The 21,966-nt window shown below is 35.0% G+C and overlaps 1 protein-coding gene across 1 annotated transcript in view; it reads right to left on the bottom strand.

Annotated features, from left to right (window-relative positions):
• The window catches only part of OLA1 (Obg like ATPase 1), a 189,173-nt gene that overhangs the window by 48,476 nt on the left and 118,731 nt on the right, over window positions 1–21,966 (bottom strand). Inside the window, exons 6-7 of the mRNA XM_028125433.2 lie at window positions 2,348–2,428; window positions 1,953–2,050 (exon numbers count right to left, since the gene is read on the bottom strand). Of these exons, the coding sequence (XP_027981234.1) occupies window positions 1,953–2,050; window positions 2,348–2,428 (179 nt within the window). The remainder of the gene's footprint in view (window positions 1–1,952; window positions 2,051–2,347; window positions 2,429–21,966) is intronic.

Raw genomic sequence — 21,966 nt, 5'->3', positions numbered from 1 at the left:
GAAAGGAAAATGGCAATCTTTCTGGCTCCAGTAGATGCCATTCCCTATCACACAATGTTTCCCACTCATAAATACATGACAAATACTTCCTCAATCATTTTTTACGAGCAGGGATGCACAGGGGGTAGTCAATGGCTAGCTTGAGGGAAAATAGGAACAGCAGGCGGCAGAAACTGTACAGAAAATGGCTATGTGGTAAATTCTCTTCTGGAACATCACTCAGTTACCCAGTCTTTGATCTTTCAGCTACAATTACACTAACTTGCACAAGATCTGATTCCCCCACCCCCCCACCAAACATACACACAACCCCAAACCAGATCATTAGTTATATACAAAATCTAAAATTTGGTTTTATAAATAGGATCATCCATACCTCTACATCTTTATAAATTAAAATTTGCTATTTAGACAAGAGTTTGCTTTCAATTGGCTATAACCATATCATCATCACAACTGGTCTCACAAAAAACATGGGGAGTCTGGCGACAGCTAAATCACAGACTGGCGTCTCCCAAGCAGTCTGTCTACCATTAGGGTCTGGGAAATGGTATTTACTATACAATTAGAGCCAGGGAGTTCTACCTGTAATCATCCAAATACAGGTGTGAGAAGCCCCTTTGGGCAAGGAAACTGACTCATCCCTTTTCATGTAAACTTTGATGTCTGTATTGTTTCGTGAAGCCTCAGGAAACCTTACCATTCATACTACAATAAGATTTATTAACTGAGATCAAGTAATAAATTTTAAAATTCCTTCCCAAAGGTAATAATTTTTAATACATTAATCATCAAATTTATAAGAATTTGAAACAAGACAGTACTGATTATTTTAAAGTTAATTATCTATTAGAGGACACTGACCAGTCAGAATTGAATTTTCATGTTAAGTTTATGCTTTCTAGAACACTGCCAATAAAGAGGACAAATTCAGTTTCCTATCAGGAACACAAAATGTCTTAAAGTAATATCAACAGGGCATTTTTAGTTGCAGTAATTTCACAGAATTTATTCTAATCATTTATTGGAGTTAACCATCTGACATTAATTATTGTTTTGGCTTCCAGTCTATGAATGTTTATTTTTCAGTTTAAAGCTTCTCACTCTTTGATATCATATGGAAATGAGAATTTTTAATGGAAAATTGAAACCATGTGCATCTAAGTACTTAATGAAGTACAGGGAAAAACCGACAATATATTTTAGGAGAACGCAGATATTTTGCTTTGGATAGTTTTGATTTGTTTGTATGACTTAATAGCATAAAATACTGAGGGTCCTGTGAGGCAAGTCAAAGTGAGTGCAATGCCAAATGTGTACATGCCCCACATGTTACATGAATATAGGAGTTTTTGAAGTTATTAGTGAACGAAATAAAACTTTGTACATTTGGGTTACATGTCAAAAATGGTAACACATGAATGCAGCTTTTACCTTTGTACACTTTGGAAGTGTTTGAAACAAATACCTGATTTTCCTTTCCTCATCCCACACACAGTTTTTTTAACTGAAAAAAAATTTTGAGGCATTTGATCTGGATTTTAAAACTTACGCTCAGCTATAATCTCAAGTGGGTATTTTAAGGCCACATATAATATCAACACAGTTAGAAACTCCTAGTTTAAAAGTTTTATTGCTCTAACTACATTTATTCTCATTTTGCAGAGGAAACAAACAATAACGTCTATTAAATTTAAATTTAATAAGTAAATACGCATGATTCAATATTGCCTAACTTAATTCTGTTTGTTTTTTCTTAAGTTCTCTCATTAGATCAATTAGGAGATTCATCTCAGAATGTACAAAACCAGACAAAGCTTTCTCATCCATTTTAAACTTTATAATAATAAGGAGAAAAATATTAAAATCTAACATAGTCGTAAGTTCATATGTATGTGTGTTTGTGGGTAGAGACAGGATATGTCTGAATATATCTAGGGGGAAACACTTACCATTTGTTTTTCTTTCTAATGTAGTCTTTTTCAGAAAGATTAACCAAGTAGACCATTGGTTTTGAAGTCAGAAATAAGTGTTTATTCAACACTTCAATCTAAAGTGGGAGATAAAGAATCCTTTTTAAAAGTTGAATAACTTGAAAATAAACTCTTTTCAAACAAGTAGCCATTTTCATTTTCATAATTCTTGTTTCTAAGAGATTAGCAGTTATGAAATATCAGGAGTAGGGGAAAAGAAAATAATAACAAGCCTGGGAATAAGCAATCATTGACAGAAATAAAGTTTAACCAGATATTACCAGTAATAATATATGGAATAATGGAAAATCTAATTTGTTCTCTAAGAAGTCAAAGCCAAGGCAGGAATAGAAGGCATGATATTTATAACTTACCTCTTTGTCATTCCAATCATGATAGAAGCGAACAGGTTTCTTCTGATCTATAACCCAGGATTTGACTTTGCACATTATATCCTGCACAAGATTGAGAAAAAAGTAAATACAGGATGGACACTAAACATTTAGATACTAAATACTAAAATTAAGAGTTTTCAAATCCTCAAAGTAAAAATAGTCACTTTTATATGGAAGTCACACACATAATTATTTTTTAATACCTCATCAAAAATCCAAATACCAATGAAGCGTTGTTGTGGCATTAACATTTTAATATATAAAATGCGGAATACCAGCAAAATTAGTAACAGTCTTAAAAATTTCAAGACAATTCACATACACCAAAGACTGTAAGAGCTAATAGTATTTCAACATCACCTAGTGATGCCACTTACAAGATAAACATGCTATTAGGAGATGGAGGGAGGGGGGAATACTGGAAAGAGACTGAATTATAATTTTTTCCTTAAAAAGAAAAACAAAATAGATGAAATTGAACCTATTATTGATGATCTACCCTCCAAAATATTAAATCAACTGACCAAACCCTTTTAATTTGGAATTAATTTTTTGCCAACACCTTCTTCCTGCCCACTTCTCCTGTCCCTGCTCCAACACCGCCCCCCGCACCCAACCTGCCAAAGCCTCCATTACACAATGGCAAGAGCCCTGCACTGGTGACCTCCAACCAGCTGCATTCACTTTCAGAACATCTCTCTCTGCTGGAAATCTAAAGGCCTTTTAGTTAGCAAGCTAGTGTGCATTCAGAAGGAGTAACTGCAGGAAGAGCCCAATGTGCTTTGTTTCTCTAGCCTTTCTTCACAGAAAGATTAATCATCTGTGAAATGGAAACGGCAAACAGCAAGTGACACAAACTGAACCCTTCAAGTCTTTCCTCATCAGTTTTGTGGTTCTGAATCTAAAAGCTGCGTGTGGCAAGGTTCTTCTTACAGGCAGGTGTTAATAAAAGGCTCTTGGGTCTGAAAGGTCAAACTTAGCTCTTCCAGAAGAAGTGCGTTTGAGAGTCATCTGGTTTTTTGTTGTTGTTGTTAAAGATAATTTATGGATATGTTTTAAATATGCATTTCTCACAAATTTATTGTAAGACACAGTTATTAGTAATAGATTTTTTAGGTTTTCATCGATGTATTTACCATAAATCAGTTATTTTTCTATAAATATCCCCTTGTATAAATTACCTCAATATTTAGTATACCTTCCTTCCAAATCTTGCTGTTACCAACAGGAAAAATAAGGAAAAAGCCCTATGTCCTTAGATCCTGATTTGAAACTCTCCAGGAAAAAGACTTCCCACAGATTTTAACAAGGAAGGGGTAAGCTGAAAACTTTTAATGAAATCTAACATGTTCTGCTTAAGAATAATCACTTTTACTCTTCTATAACTGAATTTCACTCATAAATGTTTAAAAGTGGCTAATGTAACACCATTTCCTACAAGGAGAAGATCAAAGTGCTATATTACAAATGCATTATGATTAAAAAAGCCCTGTGCAGCCTTGCTATTAACTGTTCTTTAAACCCTAAAAGGCTTCCCATAGATCTCACTTGGCACTGCATATACAACCTTTGACAAGTAATGTAGACCATTTTTATTCATTGCCTAAAATTGTAGGCAATTATGTGCGTCACACTGGCCACCTGCAAATTCTGAATGCCTGCTCCAGTTGTCAGTGCAAAAAACTAATGTCGGAGGGGATTAATCTAGGGGGAGAGAGTCCTCTTTAATGGCTCCAGCAGGTGAAATGGCCCAGCTGGTTACTATGATGAGTGGCCAGAACAGCTTATGTAGAGACACGCAACAAGATTATACAAAAGAAGGAGAAAACAGTGGTACCATCTTCTCTTTGGTTCCATTAGTTTTTTCAATTAAAGAAAGAGAAGAAAACAGACAAAAGAAAGCCAAACCAAAAATAAGGAAGGAAATTAAATTTTAATCATATAAAAAGTATAATATACTTTTGTAACTATAAACATTTTTATAAAACCAAAGGGCCTCAATAAATGATGATCACTAGTGAAGGAATTTCGGTATTTCTCTTTCATTTTAAATTAACTACACAATGACTCCAGACATTGAAATCTTATCACATAATCTTTTTGGCATTAGTTTTTTTTCTCCTCACACCAACACATTATACTACAAATTAGAAACAGTCAATTTTAAAGAGAATTTACTCATAATTAAAGTTCTCAAACAGTACATTCATTAAAGCCACATTCAAACCTTTTAAGAAAATATTTATAGAGTATAACCAAATATTTGACGAGTTGAAAGTAAAAATGTTTTAAAATTTTAAATGTTTTATTTTTTACCCACTACTCTCTTCATTAGCCCCATAAAAGATTTAACAACCAAGAAAAGACACCTTAGATTATTAAAAGATGCCAGTTTACTTAAGACAAAAAAAGATCACTCTCAGATAAGAATATCTTACATAAATAATTAAATGGTATAATTGTGATGTGTTGTTTTTCTTACATAAGAATTTTAATTTTAGCAAAAAATTAAAAGATGTTTTATGTTCCTTATCTGAAAAACTTCTACGCAGATTAAAGAAAACATTTGGACAAATTTGTATATAATACTTAATGGACTAAAATTTTTCTTATGCCTATATATAAATACATATATTAATACTTATGATGACAACAATAAAAGGTTCCAGTTAACCAAGAAAATAATCTAATACATACTTACCCTACTCCTAACAATACAATAAATGCAATCCAATAAAAACACAGAAACACTTTAATGCTTGAGGCATCAGAAGTTACTTTAGGATTTCATAATTTCTTTAGCAACATCATTATGTAGAAATACAGATGTAGGAGGGTAACTTTTGTTTTGATCACTTTAACAAAGTCCTCACTTTCAAAATCCTAAAACATAATGAAGATTATGCAAAATTTCCTGGATATTTGAACTTTTTGGTTATTTTGCAGTGGTGTGAGTATACTGATTGGAGAGGTAATAGCTTAATGCTTAAGTGTGAAAATAAATCCTAGGTCTACCATTTACCAGGTCTGTGACCTATTACTTCATTGATAAACATAGATGATGACACTATCTACTCCTGGGGGTTGTTGTGAAGATCAAAAGAGATAATGCATATAAGGTGTTTAGCACAGTGCTTGGCACAGAGTAAGTTCTCAATAAATGTGTGCTGTTGCCATTGTTATTATGATAGTTGAAAGATTAAATACCAGTCATCTGCAAAATGGCAACATAATCTCTTGGGTACTCCCTTAAAGCACATATACATCTCCTCCAATCTCAATACTGTCCATTAGTCCTTTTCTTCAAATTTCTGAAGGTTTACCAACAATACTGGCTTTCTTAGGGAAATCTCAATTCAGGCATCTAGTCTTAACATTCTACAAGAACTAGTTTTTACTGAACAACTACCTTTTAACTAAAAAGAAAATCGAAACTCACCTTGAATTCCTGATTCATCTGCTTTGACTCTTCTTACTAATAGTCTCACATTTAACTTAAGAAATGCTCTATTTTCTTGATGTATTTTATTATTGTTGTTAATAGCAGTTGTTATGTATTTCGGCTCACAGAGAACGTGTGATTTGCCTAAATTCCCACAGCCAGTAAGTGGCAGAGCTAAGATTCAAATTCAGGTCTAAGTGACTCAGAAATTCATGTTCTGCCCAATCATCCTGGCCTATTTGTCTTCCTTATTGTTTTTTCCAATTGCTCTTTGTTTAGCTTAGTTATTCCCAAGGTTGTTATTCCAGGTCCTCATTCTTGGTTCAAGGTCATCAGGGAAATTTACCATTGGGATTAATAATACCTGATTGTCAATCCATGTATTACAAAAATAGTATTTTTCTTTGCACACAATAACATAACTGACTTTGCAAGACTACATAGTAGACTTCTCTATTTTGGTATTCTTCAGTTTCCATAGCGAGAAACAGATTAATAAATCTGTGACCCATAACTAGACTTCAGGGGTTCCTTAACACCCTGAAATTGTATATAAAGTTCTATGTCTATGTGCCTTTGAGGGATGATGGCACGTATCTTCCAAATGCTTTTAAGAGGAATTCATCATCCCAAAATCCAAGAATCTGGATTGTGAGTGACTTTGTAGCAATATTCAAATGCCCCAACAACAGCCAATTAAGTAAATGTTCTAGGTCCATGGACTCCCAGACCTGAGGTCCAGAGACACTAACTTAAAACTTGTTTCAGCCAGACCCTCACTCAAAATTCATCTGTACTGATCAACACCATGCTGATAAAAATTCTAGCCGCTATAACATATAACACAATTCTAGTTAAAATCATAACAGGGATGTTGGGGAATGTTACAAATTGAATATATCATTATTCTAAAAAAAAATGAACAGCTTGAGAGTAAAAAATATTTAGAGAGAAAAATACATGACTTGCCTTGCTATGTATTAAACCATAAAGCTACAGTAATTAGAATAGTGTGATGCTAGCATAAGAAGAGAGATTTGGATTAGGAACAACCTAAAAACCCATTAACTGGAGATCTGCTAATGAATTATGGGACATTCATATAACAGAACGGTTTTTATCCATTAAGACAAGACATAGCTGTATGTACATTTGCATGGGAAAATGTCCAATTTAATGCATTGCTAAGTGAAAAAAGCAGGTTCAGAACAACGAAATAAAGTTAAGAATATGAATTTTGCCATCAAAAAGATTTGGGTTTGAGTTCTGGCTCTGCCACTTTCTACCTGTATAACTTTGGGACAGTTACTTAACATCTCTAATTTTGTTTTTGTAAAATTGGGATAACTCCAATTCAACACATGGTGATTATGAGGATTAAATGAGAAAATACGTGTAAAGTAACTGCCTCAGCTCCAGGCACATAGTAAATGCTCAATAGGTACTAAGTATTATTATTTATGGCAGAATGTATAATGTGATTCCAATTGTGGTTTTAAAACTATATATAATACATACAAACAAATGCACTCAAAATAATGAAACTAGATAGATGCCATACCAAATTGTTAGCAATAGAAATTTCTAGAAGATTGGATACCAGAGAGGCTTTACCTTTCTCCCTTCCTTTTTAAAACTACAATGCTGTTTTATTTATTCTTAACCAAAAAACATCATCTTTACAACAGGAAAAAAATAAAGATATTTACAGTGTGAGGGGGAAGGGAGGCTTCATCTATTCACTACTTACCATCTGTAATCCTAAAATTTGATGACTAAATAGATAAGACCTGGCAATTTATCAAGGTGACTCACTCTTATTCTGTAATAATTACAGCTTCCAAGTCTGATACTTCTCTCTAGCCAAATCCACTATCCCAATACCTGATGCTGACACCCAGATGAGCTCATCTGTCCTGGTTAGGTGGCTTTAACTAATACACAGTCAACAATGCACTCAGACCAAAATAATGGGGGTCAGGGCTTCAGCTCAAAATAGTCTGGCTAGGAGTCCAGTAATACAGCTTCTTCTTGCTCCAACCCAGAGTATCCCCTTTAAATATCTCAAGTTGAGGACAGATCAATCTATGTTTTCTCTCATGAAACAGACCTCCATTGTATATTCTAACTTGATATTTAGGATCTGCCTGAATCAGAATATTAAACATTTGTTGCTCTACTAAATGAAAGCTGTTTATGGAGACCAGAGTACTGATCCTTGACTACCATCTTTTTACATACTTCAGTGACTAAAACTCCCAGTAAAGAATCAACAAAAGACTCAACTAAGACAACTGGCAGCAATGCTCTGCATGGCTCTGTGTGTGTGTGTGCGCGCGCGTGCACGTGCACACATATGTGTGTAAGGAAGATATCATCCAAGAATCGAAATAATAGGTTAATTCTACCAATAATCGGGGTAGAATGTATGTTGGTAGTTGTGGGTTTTCGGTTATGTGATTCACTGAAGTAAACAGTGAGAACTTAACACAGCAAAGCTCTTGGCCTTTCGGCCATAACTGAGTGGCAACCAGAATGGACACCCAATTCATTCTTGAGGTATAGATTTCAAGAGGATTTGAACATTATTAAAAAGAAGGCAACAATCCTATAGGATCCCTGTAAATCAGTTTGAATGGATTTTACCATGTTCAAGGAAGTATGGTGGGGGTGAGGTGTGGAGTCCACAAATTTGATTTTTTTGTTAAAATGGCTACTGAATAAGGAATGTCAGAAAGGAAGAAGAAAATGATAACGCATGTGTGCGTGCACACATACCCTCTTAATGAATTATATGGCATACTTGGCAGAATGCAAAAAGACAGCATCTATGAAACAGGAGCATGAGGCCATAAAGAGAGAAGAGTAATGTCAGAAAAAAAATGGATGAAATGTTAAGAGAGTTGACAAACTAAGAAAAATTTATAAGGAAACCAAAATCTAAGTAGAAAGTAGGAAATAAAAGTAGGAAAATAAAAATCCAAATTGGAAATTCAACTGATACAAGCAGAAGATAATCAGTGGTTTGAATGTCAAACTTGAGAAACGGTTAAACTAAAGTATCTAATATACTCAGTGTAAACTACGTAAGTATATAGCTTGATGAAGTATCACAGAATGAACACATACCTATAACTACTCTGATCAATATACACAATACTATTAGCAATGCAGTCACAATATTTCACTCTTCTCCATAGATATTCACTATCCTGGCTTTTTTGAATCACAAATTAGCCTGTTATTGAAATTTACAGAAACAGAATCATACAATATGCATTATCTTGTGTCTAGCTTCTTTTGTTCAACATAGTGGAATTCATCCATGCTGTCAGAAATAGCAGCAGCACATATCTTCTTTGCCACGTAATATTTCCCTGTAGAAATATTTCACAGTGTATTTATCCATTCCACTGTTGGACACTTAGGATTGTTTATACTTTAAAAGCTATTATGAATAAAGCTGCCATAAACATTCTTGTACATGTATTTTGGTAAATTTGCACATGCATCGCTCAATCATAGGTCATAGATTTACCCAAATTTAGTATATATTGCTAATCAGTTTTCTTTCCAACACTTGGTATTGTCAGTGTTCTTAATTTAGAGTGTGGTATCATTCTGTAGTCTGAATTTGCATTTCCCTAATGATTAATGGAGGATTTCCTCTTGCATGAAGTACATGTTCAAATCTTTTGCCCCCTTTTCTATTGGGCTGTCTTTTCCTTATATATTTGTAGCTCTCTGCATATTCTATAGACAGTTCTTTGTTAGATGCTGCAAATATCTTCTTTCACTCTGTAGCTTTTCCCTCTCTTGTTTAACACAAGTCTTAATGTGAATATAGTACAATTTTAAAACCTTTCCCTTAGGGGAACCTGGGTGGCGCAGTCGGTTGAGTGTCCAAGTCCTGGTTTTGGCTCAGGGGGTGATCAAGCTCCACATCAGGTTCCACGCTCGGGGGGAGTCTGCCTGAGACTCTCTTTCTTCCTCTTCCTCTGCCCCTCCCCACCACATGCACACACGAGAGTGTTCTTCCTCTCTCTAAAATAAATAAATCCTTTAAAAAAATAAAATCTTTTCCTTTATGATTACTGCTTTTTGTATCTTGTTTAAAAAATATTTGTCTATTACAGGGTCATGAAAATATTTTATGCTATATAATAGATGTTTTATTCCATAAGAGTTTCATTTTCACTTTTTACTCTATGTAGACTTTACCTTTTTTGTATAGTGTGAGGTGGGTGAGGATTTATTTTCTCTCCCACAGGATATACAACTGACCCAACACCATTTCTTAAGAAAATCATTCATTTCTGTTACTCTGCAGTACCATCTTCACCACAAATCAAATTTGTATAACCATTCTGTTCCATGATCAATTTGTCTATCCTTGACTGTCTTAATCACTGCAGCTTTAGAATAATCTTGATATAAGGTTCATGTGTACCACATCCTCTAACTCTGTTTTTCTTTGAGACCATCTTAACTATTTTTGGACCTTTGCATTTCCATGTAAGATGTGTGTCTTGTAAGCAGCACAGAGGCAGGCTTTTGAAATCCAATTTCACATTTTTTGTCTTATTTAATTTTTTAAAAATTTATTGAGGTAAAATTCACATAAATTCACATAAACATAAAATCAATTATTCTTAAGTAGTTTAGTATTAAAAACTTGGTATATTCACGATGTTATGGAACTCTCACCTCTATCTACTTCCAAAACATTTCTATCACACCAAAATAAAATCTCATATTCACTGAGCAGTTTCTTCCCATTCTCCCCTTCCCCTAGTCCCTGGTAACTGCCAATCTGCAGTTCTGTCTCTATGAAATTTACTTATTCCGGAGATTTCACACAAATGGAATCATACAATATATGACCTTTGTGTCTGAGTTCTTTCACTTAGCATAATGTCTTCAAGGTTGATCCACATCTAGCATCAGTAGTCATTTGCTTTTTGTTTTTTTTCTTTTTAAAAATTCCAATATAGTTAACATACAGTTGTAGATTAGTTTCAAGTGTGCAATATAGTAATTCAACAATTCCATATATTACCCAGTGCTCATGACCAAGAGGTGCCCTCCCTAATCCCCATCACCTATTTCTCCCAACCCCCCCACCCACCTCCCCTCTGATAACCATTAGTTTGTTCTCTATAGTTAAGAGTCTGTTTCTTGGCTTGTCTCTCTCTAGTACTCATTTACTTTTTATGGTTAAATAACATTCCACTATATGTATATACCACAATTTATTTATCCACTCATCCCTGATGGACATTTGGGCTGTTTTCCACATTCTGGCTATTGTGAGTAACACCGCTGTAAATATGCATGTACATATATTTGTTTGAGTACCTGTTTTAAATTCTTTTGGAAATCTCAATCCAAGAATTTAACTGCTGGGTCATATGGTAATTCTATGTTTAATGAAATTTAACTATTTGAGGAGCCAAAAACTCTTTGTCTTTTAACTGGAGTATTACTACTCTACTCTTTCCCTCTATTATTGCCTTCTCCCACTGATTGTGCTATTATTGTCATACATTTTCACTGTATCTCTATACATTAAATCATAAAACATTTTATTTTTGTTTTTTTATTTTGAAATAATTTTAAGCTTAAGAAAAGCTACAAGAATAAGAGAAATGTCTGTACATCCAGATTCATTAATGTACCATTCTGCCACATTTGTTTTATCCTTTCTCTATCTCTACACATACAAGAAAATATAGGCATATTATTATATCCATATATCTACATATTGCCAGAATTCAGTGACAGACTAAATACGTGAAATGATGGGAAGAGACTGTCGAAGATGACCAGGTTTCTGGTTTGCATAATCTGATAGATAGCAGTACATTTCACTGAAATAAAAACCTGTGGAAGAGAATCAGATGTGAAGGAGGGGATCCTTGAGTTTGATTTTAGATGTGCCAACTCTGAGATATCTTTGAGAAATCCATAAGATGTCAAAGTCAGGAATGAAATATATTAGTCTGGAGCTCCAAGTACAAAGAAGGGCTAGAGATACAAATCTGGAAGTTATTTGTATTTAAACAGTAACTGTAGCAATGGAGATGGATGATACCACATAGAAAGAAAACTGAGAGGAGAGAGCCTTAGATTCAATTTTAAGTAATGCCAATATTTAATAACAAAGATATTAAGAGGATGAGCCTGCAAAAGGAACAGAAGTTGTTAGAGAAGGAGGGCTACTAAAAAATCACAATGACTGAAAATGTCCACTAGATTTAAAAATGCAAAAGTCACTGAAGACCCTGGTAAAACCTGTTTGAGTGTGATGGGCAGGTAAACCAGATAGATTAGACTGAGTAGGTAGAAAAAAGGTAAGAGGTAGAAAAAAGAACTTTTCAAGAGGTTTTTAAGAAGGAGGGTAGTGAAAATATGGTAAATGAAGGATAAGGCGTGTGGTGTATTAAGGAAGAAGTCCCCCCCACCACCAAGATTAAAAAGGCCATCTTTAAATAGTTAATGAAAACAATCTGGCTTGAGAGGGGCAAGTTGTATATACAAGAAAGAAGGGATTATTGATGATCAAAACAGAACTTTGTGAATACACTAAAACCACTGAATATTAAGGGTAAACTTTATGATATGTGAATTTATCTCAATGAAATAATTTAAAGGTACTGAAGGGGAAAAAAAAGAAAGGATGACTAATAGTATAGATTTCTGAAAAGTCAGGACATGAGAGGACCCAGAGAACTGGAATAACTAGCCACAGGTAAGAGGAGTGAAAACCGAGTGCATTCCTGTCTGGTAACTTTTACTTTGATCTCTGAAATAGGAGGCAAGGTCATCTGCTGAAGGTAGGGATGGATGAAACAGGAAATGGGCATAAATAAGAGGTCTGAGAACAGGGAAGCAGTTGCAGCAGAGGGCAGAAGGGCAAATAAGAAACTGATACGGGTGAGGGCCCACTTGAGGCCAGTAACAATGAGTTATGGGGATACCAACATGTCCTATTTTAAATTTCTCCATCTGTGTTTTCTTGACTGTAGGCAAGGAGAAAGTGGACAGGTGGGAAGAGCCAGGAAAGTATGCCTATAGCATATGTACCATAGCATCAGTTAGTTTAGGAGTTCGTTCCCTTCAGGGTATATATAAAATTCATGATGGCCTCAATGAGTCTAATCCTCCTGACCTTTGCCCCAAACACAATACATTCTTTTGTTTTTGTTTCCTGTTACCCTGCAAGTCTCAAAACAGTTTCACATTTCCTAACTGCTGTCCTCAAATAAATAACAGTGTGCACTGAGGGCCTATAACGTGCCAAGTCTTACCATTTTACGCAACATACCAAACACACTATTCAACATGGCTTTACTCTCATTTCAGTTCTCTCCTCAAGGAATGTGGCTCAGTCCAAACATTCTCCTGGCTGGAATTGGTGGGTACTTGACCTATGAAGTGGTCTTAGGTGGAAAAAACTCTGCTAAAATGGGAATAAACTGAGACAATCAGATGCTTGCTCTCAGGAATCAGGATAAGGAAATACTGAGATAAGACAATTGGAGACTTAAGCTGCAAAGATACACTGAACGAACATAAGACAGAGTAAATTATATGATGTGATAAATAGGTTAATTAGAAGGAGAAATTATGAAGAAGCAGAAATCAGGAATAAGAACAATATATAAAACAGCAGATGAACTCTAGTGGTAGCAGAAAAAAAAGGAGAATTCTAGTGAAGCAGAAATGAAGACCATCTGAGTTACACAAATGGCAGGGCACCACACAGAGAAGGTGCAGGCTTCTGAATTCCTGGGTGCTGCCCTGGGCTGATTTACAACTGTACTCCAAAAGGCCTGGCTATACTACACTTCCTGATCTTAATAAACATTTTTGGATTTCCATTTCCGTTATTGCCTTGTATTTTAAAAATAAAAACCCATTTCTTGAAATAGCCTAGGTTGAATCTTGGGTCCTTATGACTAAACATTAAAAAAATACAATAAAACTTCTGAGACTAAATCACTCAGAAGATTTTCATCTTTAGCAGATCTTACCTGTATGTTCACATATTACCAAATAAGTAAAAAAATTTTCCCTAAAACCTTAAAAGAAAAATAATGATTTGCTTAAAATAATGACTATAAACTGAGAAAGTAAAATACCTTACGAAGTGTTAAGATCATTAAATCGGTCAATTACATTTATACCCTCATTCTTGTCATCCCAGTTCAACAAAAAGGAGACACTTTGCCTCAGTCCTTCCCACTGCTGTCTAAGAGCATCATTGTCAAAAATACCTCATTTATGCTTAGAACACTTACTATGATAGTCATTTCTCTTAAACCCATAAAGTAGTCCTACCTAGCATAGTTTGACTCTCACATTGGTATTGCCACATTAAATTAAGCAACTTGTCATTCTAATTTTGAAAATCTTATAACCTCTTTTCTAGTTTTGGGGTATGTGTATTATGTAGATTCAAATAATGAACTACAATAATTTCTAATCACATTCCTGGTTCATGCATTTCTAAATGGGTTGCTATATTTAATATTTTTTTAACTTTGGGGTTCATTTCCATAAATTTATTTTATAAAAGCAATAAAATTAAAAGAAAAATTATTTAAGGAGGAAGCACTCATAACTATCTCTCTAATCCACTATTATCAGTTAGTATTTCCTTCTGGACTATTTTCAATGGAGATCTCTTCAAAAATGTTATAACCACAATGTACTTGTACAATAATGCTCATAATAGTATTATTCACAATAGCCAAAATGTAGAAACAATCCAAATGCCCACAGAATGTGGTACATAAATATAATATTATTCAACCTTAAAAAGGAATGAAATTCCAATCCATGCCACAAAACGGATGAACCTTGAAAACACTATGCTAAATGAAATAAGCCAAACACAGAAGGACAAAAATTATGATTCCACTTATATAAGGTACGTAGAATAGGCAAATTCATAGAGAAAGAAGAAGAGAGGTTGCCAAGGGCTGGGAGGGGGAGGAGGAGTTTCAGTTTGGGATGATGAAAAAATTCTGAAAATGGACAGTGGTAATAGTTGTATAACATTGTGAATGCCACTTAAAATCGTTAAAGTAAATTTTATGTTGTATACAGTTCATCATAATCAAAACATTTTTTAAAGTGTAGGAAACTTCTGCTGTAGGCTGTGTCTGAAAAGATGACTAAGAAACAAGAATGGAGGGGCAGCAAAAGAGGAGAGTGCTAGTAAATGAGCTCATGCAAAACCAAAATGTTTACTAGTTCACTGTCAGGCAAGTTGAGAAAGTGTTAAGTCAGGCAAGGCTGAATCACAAAGAAATCTGTGAGCCACGAACTTTATGTTCGCAGTATCTTCACAGGAAGATGGTGAGATATTTTAATCAAGGGAACAACATAGTTAGATCTGTACTTTGTTACTTGTGGAAAACAACGGCAAGAAGGGCAAAGAAGTCAGTTAGGCTGCAAAAATAACTGAAGCATAATGAAGCCTCAACTGAAAAAGTCATGAAAATAAGGAGGAAGAGATATAGGGAATATTCAGGAGATAAAATCAATAGGATGGGATATAATGGGAGAAAGAGGAGTCAGATATTGGTTTTCAGTTCAAACAATTCGGTTCCATTAACTGAGGTAGAGACTATGAAAACAGAGACAATGGGGAGAAAGAGGAATGAATGTAGTTCAGCTTTACCACGTACTTGTAATATCTTTTTCTTTCAGAAAACAATCTTTTAAGTCATATAAGAATAGTTCTCAAGGGATACATAAACTCTAAAGAGGAAAAAAGTGTAAATGAGAAGACAGAAATGAGAGCATTATGTTTTACAGTATACCCTTTTGAATCTTTTGATTTTAGTGAAAAATATACCCATTACATATGTAAATATCTTTAAGATAATGAGAAGATATCTGCTAATAGCTACATCTTTTGGAGGACATTAATTATTTAACTCAGAGATACTGACAGGAAAAAAAAGACTCAATTACAATTTCTGGTTGCCTTCTTTGGTTGTCTAATTAATTAACTGTTAGTTCTATGAATATATTTTAAGTGTGATAATTTCCAAATAATTGATCAATAGAAAATAAATCATTCCTTAAAGACTTCTACTTATGTTTTCCAAATTTTGTCTTTCCAAATGAAATGTATACACACTTAAAATAGATTTAAAAATCAACCTTGGTGGCACCTGGGTGGCTCAGTAGGTCCAACTTATGATCTTGGCTCAGGTCATGATCTCAGGGTCATGAGGTCGAGCCCCGCATCAGGGCAGTCTGCTTGAGGTTACCTTTGCCCCTCCACCTGCTCACATGTGTGAATGTGTGCACACACCCGTGCACAAACTCTCTCTCTCAGATTAAGAAATAAATAAAATCTTAAAAAAAAAAAAAAGCAAACAACCCTGGTCTTAATGCCCTAGTGTTAATGTTTTATCATAAACCATCCTCCAGAAAGATATTTTGAAGTCCTAACCCCTGGTACTCAGAGTGTGACCTTAATTGAGAATTAGTTAAGATGAAGCCATACTGGAGTAGAGTGGGCCCTCAGCCCAATTATGACTGGTGTCTTTATAAGAGGGTAATCTGGACAGAAACATAGAGAGAGGATGACTACGTGAAGATGGAGGCAGAGACTGGAGCTATACAGCCACAGACCAAGGAATGTCTACAGCTACCAGAAGCTGAAAAGCCAAGAAAGGATTCTCCTCAGGAGGGTTCAAAGGAAGCATGGCCCTGCCAACACCTTCATGTCAGACTTCTAGTCTCTAGACTTCGAAAGAACACATTTCTATTGTTTTAATCCAGTTTGTAGGATTTGTTATGGCAGCCCTAGGAAACTAACTCACTTGGCTAGTTAATACCAAGAGGAAATGTTTATCACACACCCGCCTTCTTGAGTGCCTCGGTTTTACCACAGACAGCAAGACCCACTATAAAAGATGACTTTATGTCAGAATATATCCACCTTACACTTAGGAGAGATTCTGTTTTAGCATTAAAAAGTTCTAAGTTTTTCCTGCTTATTTACATAAAAATACAAATGACATTCAAATCTAGAAAATGGAAACTTCCTAAGAAGAGGGGCTCGAAATGTTGCATTTTTGAAAGATTATCTAGAAAACAGACACATTGGAATGAATATTAAGGAATATTCAGGTAACTAGTAAACAAAATGATCTACCTAATTTTTTTTATAACTTTCAAGTAGTTATCTCTTTTACAGCCTAGGATCTATGTCCAATGATTGTCCCGCCAATCATTTTATACCTTTGGACCATTTGTTAGAGAAAGTAAGGAAACATTTTTTAAGAACTCCCCTATAAGAAATGGTTAATATAATCATATAGGTACTGTCTTGGGAAAACTAGAGATAAATCAGAAGCAAGGAAAAATATAAAGCATCACCAAATTAAACCTGTGATCCCCCAAAATAACCAAAAATAAATACAATGATTAGGACAAAAAATTTAAAGCACATTGGGTGAAGGAAGTACAGCAGACACTGTCGGCAGTCCATATCCCCTTTGCCCTCACAGGTCCAGTTCTTGCTAATGGCTTCTTGCTGTAAGGGTCTGTAACTCTCCTAAGTGCCATGCTTAGACCACACAGGCGTCAGGTACCAGGGAGTTAACAATCCTAGGAGCAGCCCAAAACCAGTGACTGAGGGAAATTAGTTGGTAATCACCCCAGCCTCCTCATCATTCCAACAGAAAAACTGTAAGACATTTTCTACACTGTTTTTCAGAGGTCCCTAACAGGACTGAGCCCCAGCTGTTCAGGTTTCTACCTGCTTGTTTACATATTAAACAATATGTAACAAAATTAAACTCAGTTTCTTTCTCTTCCTGGCCTTAATTCCTCATTCCCTGAAGTGCCTCCTAAAATAGCTCCCAAAGAAACCACGTACACTCCAATCCTTGCCTCAGTGTCCACTTCTGAGGAAACCCAATCTAAGACTTTAACCTAAGTTTAGATGAAAAGGCAAAGGGTCTCATATTTGACTCAAAATGGCTTTGCAACTCCAAATGGAACAGTCTTAAGAAAACTCATAAGGAGCTTTTTCTTAACCTTTGCTTATAAATTACATTGTCCACATAATTTTTCAGGTAAGGGAAGATGGAAATTATCCTAAAGCCTATAACTTCTCATATGTCAGTCTCTTCCAGCTTCACATCTCCCATCATATTCCTTTTCCAGGTTCAGACAGAAACTTCAAAACTCTTTCTCTAGTACAAAGCTAAAATTATAGTTTGATGAATACAGATCAGAAACAGCTAAGGACAATGCATATGCATTTAACTCTTTGGGAGGCCACCTAAAAGAAGTAATTTCCTTAGACCTTTTTTCTAAATTAAAAAAAAATTTAATAATACACTGTTATGAAAAAAAGTCAAGTAACAGAGAGGTGTAGTTTGTAAATACTCAAAGTATTCACCGTAATCACCCACTTCCCTTTCCAAATACTTAATTCTTAAAATGTTTTAAACTTTCCAGATATTTACTATTAGCATGATTGAGGGTGTTTCCATACTTGTTTTACTACAAATATGGGTGTGACTTGCTTTTTTTTTTAAGGCAAAAGTAAAATGTAAAAATAAACCCACTACTTACAAAATTAATCTACCTTCAAACATCATTCCCTGGTTAAGTTGGTTTCTATCCTCACCAATTGTCATACTGTTATATCATGATATCAGGGAAATTGCTGGTAAAATTTTAGGAGAAGACCTCCATTTTCTTTTTTTTTTAATTTCTTTTTGAATTTTTATTTATTTATTTTTTAGAGGGCGGGGAGGGTCAGAGGGAGAAGGAGAGAGAGAATCTTAAGCAGATTCCACCTCACAATCCTGAGATCATGACCTGAGCTGAAATCAAGAGTTGGATCCTTAACTGACTGAGCCACCTAGGTGCCCCAAGACCCCCATTTTCTCTTTTGCATTTTTAAAATATTTTATTTTATTTAAGTTCAATTAACATATAGTGTATTACTAGTTTCAAAGGTAGAGTTCAGTGATTCATCAGTTGTATATAACACCAGTGCTCATTAGATCACATGCCCTCCTTAATGCCTATCACCCAATTACCCATCCTCTGACCCCCCTCCCCTCTAGCAACCCCTCAGTTTGTTTCCTATGGTTAAGAGTCTCTTATGGTTTGTCTCCCTCTCTGATTTCATGTTGTTTTGTTTTTCCCTCCCTTCCTCTATGCTCTTCTGTTTTATTAAATTCCACATATGAGTAAAATCATATAATTGTCTTTCTCTGATTGACTTATTTTGCTTAGCATAATACCCTCTAGTTCCACCCACATCGTTGCAAATGGCAAGATTTCGTTCTTTTTGATGGCCGAGTAATATTCCATTGTACATATATACCACATCTTCTTTATCCATTTATCTGTCAGTGGACATCTGGGCTCTTTCCATAGTTTGGTTATTGTGGACACTGCTGCTATAAACATTGGGGTGCAAGTGCCCCTTTGGATCACTACATTTGTATCTTTGCCAAGACCCCCCTTTTCAATAATAATAAACTAAGTGATTCAGAGTTAACTTCTCTAATGACAACTGTAAAACAGGTCTAAATGGAGGAAATACCTTATGATACCAAGGACCTAATAAGATAATGAGGCAGCACCACACCAAGAAGAGGGTTGGAGGTGGGGATGCCTAAGCACTCTACCCTTGGGGGAAGAAGGGCTGCCGGCTGTATAGCAGTGAACCTCAAACTTTAGCATGCACAAGAACCACTAGGAGAGCTTTGCAAAACATATCCTCAGAGATTCTGATTTAGAAGATCTGTAGCTTCCATTTCTAACAAGCTCCCAGGTGATGGTAATATTGCTAGTCTGAGGACCACACTTTAATTGTCCCTGATCTAGACTAGACACAGGGACAGCATGGGATGAGGAAGGTACAGGAATGATTTGGTGAACACACCTAAGGCCAGACTCTGTATATCAACCCCTCATTCTGTCTTCCCCTTCTCACCTTCACCACTCAAGAGTGTTGACCATCCCACTGTTGCTTTTGGCCACTACTACCTGGGGTCATCTGCCAGTCCTCAGGAAAGAGCTAAGATGCCACAGCTCTTTGATATATGACAGAGGAGGCACTCCAATAGGAGTAGGGAAAGACAGTCTTTTTAAAATATGGTGCTGTAATAACACATTTTCCATATGGGGTAAAAAAAATCAAATCAATACCTGCCTTATACTACTTACAAAAAATAAATTCCAGGTAGGTTAATGACCTGAACGTGAACAGTAAAATAATATGGCTTTTAGAACATAAAAGATCATCTTGATGACCTTAAGCTGGGAAAGATTTCTTAAACAAGACACAAAAAGCACTATACTTAAAAATTAAGACTTAATTAAATTAAATCTTCATCAAAAGATACCGTAAAAAGAGCAAAAACAAAAGCCACAGAAAGGGAGAAGATACTTGCAATCCATTTAAAACAAATGATTAGTATCCAGAATATATATGTAACTTTAACAAAGTAATGAGAACAAGACACTGATCCAACAGAAAATGGGCAAAATTAGAACTGGCACTTTGCAAAACAGGAAATCCAAGAGTCAACAAACACTTAAAAAAAGGTCTCCAATCTTAAATAGAGAACTGCAAATTAGAACCATGACCATGCTATCACACAGGTATCGAATTGCAAAAATGAAAAAAAAAAATCTGGCAATACCAAGTGTTGACAACAGGATAAACTGTCATACACTAAGAAAACAGCATTATCTAGGAAAGTTGAAGGAATATATACACTCCTACTTCTAGATACATGCCTTAAACTACCCTTATGTGCACTGTAAAAGAATGTTCACAGCTACATTGCTCATAATTATCAAAAACTTGGGGGGCAAAATTCAAATGCCCAGTGACAGTAAAAAAGATTTTTTAATTATGATATATTCTTCCAGTAAAATACTTTAGTGTAAGGAAAACAAATGAATTAAAGGTAAATGCAACATGAATGAGTACACAATATCAAATAATGTTGAGTGAAAAATGCTCATATAAATACATACAACATGACAATATATAAAGTTTTAAATCAGGAAAAAAGAATTCATACTGTTTTAGGTGGCACATACACTGGTATAAAAAAGCAAGGACATTATTGTTATAAAAATTCAGAACTGTGGTTAGCTGGGGGAAGATGAAGAGTGTTAAGTAAAGTGGTAAGTAATGGGGATATTTTTGGGTGCTAATAATGTTCTATTTCTTGACATGCAAGTAGGTTTTGCTAGCCTTTATTTTACAACTATTTTTTAAATACATATGAGGTCAATACAATTTTTTTGGAATTTTACCAAAAAAAAAAAAAAAGACAGGGGGTGCCTGGCTGGTTTTCAGTAGGGCATCGACTCTTGATCTCAAGGCCAAGAGTTCAAGCCCCATGTTGGGCCTACAGCTTACTTAAAAAACAAAACAACAACAACAAAAAAAACTTATTGGTCCTGTAGTCAGACTGATCTGGTTGAAAAACTTGGTCTACAATTTACTAAGCATGGAATCTTTTTTTGCTTTTGTTTTTGTTTTTTAATTTAATTTTATTATGTTATGTTAGTCACCCTACAATACATCATTAGTTTTTGATGTAGTGATCCACGATTCATTGTTTTTGTATAACACCCAGTGCTCCATGCAGTATGTGCCCTCCTTAATAACCATCACCGGGCTAACCCCCTAATACCCCCCACCCCTCTCCCCTCTAAAATCCTCAGTTTGTTTCTCAGATTCCATAGTCTTTCATGGTTCGTCTCTCCCTCTGATCCCCCCCCCTTCATTTTTCCCTTCCTTCTCCTAATGTCATCCACTAAGCATGAAATCTTAAGCAATTAATAAAACCTCTTGAAATTTAAGCTTCCTCAGTTTTAACATGGAGATAATATATATACTTGCATGTTGTGAGGTTTAAATAAGATAATATAAAAAGCGTCCAACAGTGCCTGGCTCAATAAATAAGAAAAATAAGATGTCCCTGCACCAAATGATTCAGTACTGTAAAAGATCTTAATTCTCTCCAAATTGATTTACTGATTCAACCCAAATCCTAATTTTGCTAACTAAAAAAAAAAAAAAAAAAGGTTCTAAAAGCCATGTGTTTTACTATATTTACCAGTATTGGGTTTGCTACAA

The sequence above is a fragment of the Eumetopias jubatus genome, unplaced genomic scaffold, assembly GCF_037043125.1.
Source record: "Eumetopias jubatus isolate StellerSeaLion01/CBP00866 unplaced genomic scaffold, mEumJub1_p1.0 scaffold_3, whole genome shotgun sequence".
NCBI lineage: Eukaryota > Metazoa > Chordata > Mammalia > Carnivora > Otariidae > Eumetopias > Eumetopias jubatus.
The sequence above is the reverse complement of the archived record's forward strand: the minus strand, read 5'-3'. Positions and strand labels throughout refer to the sequence as shown.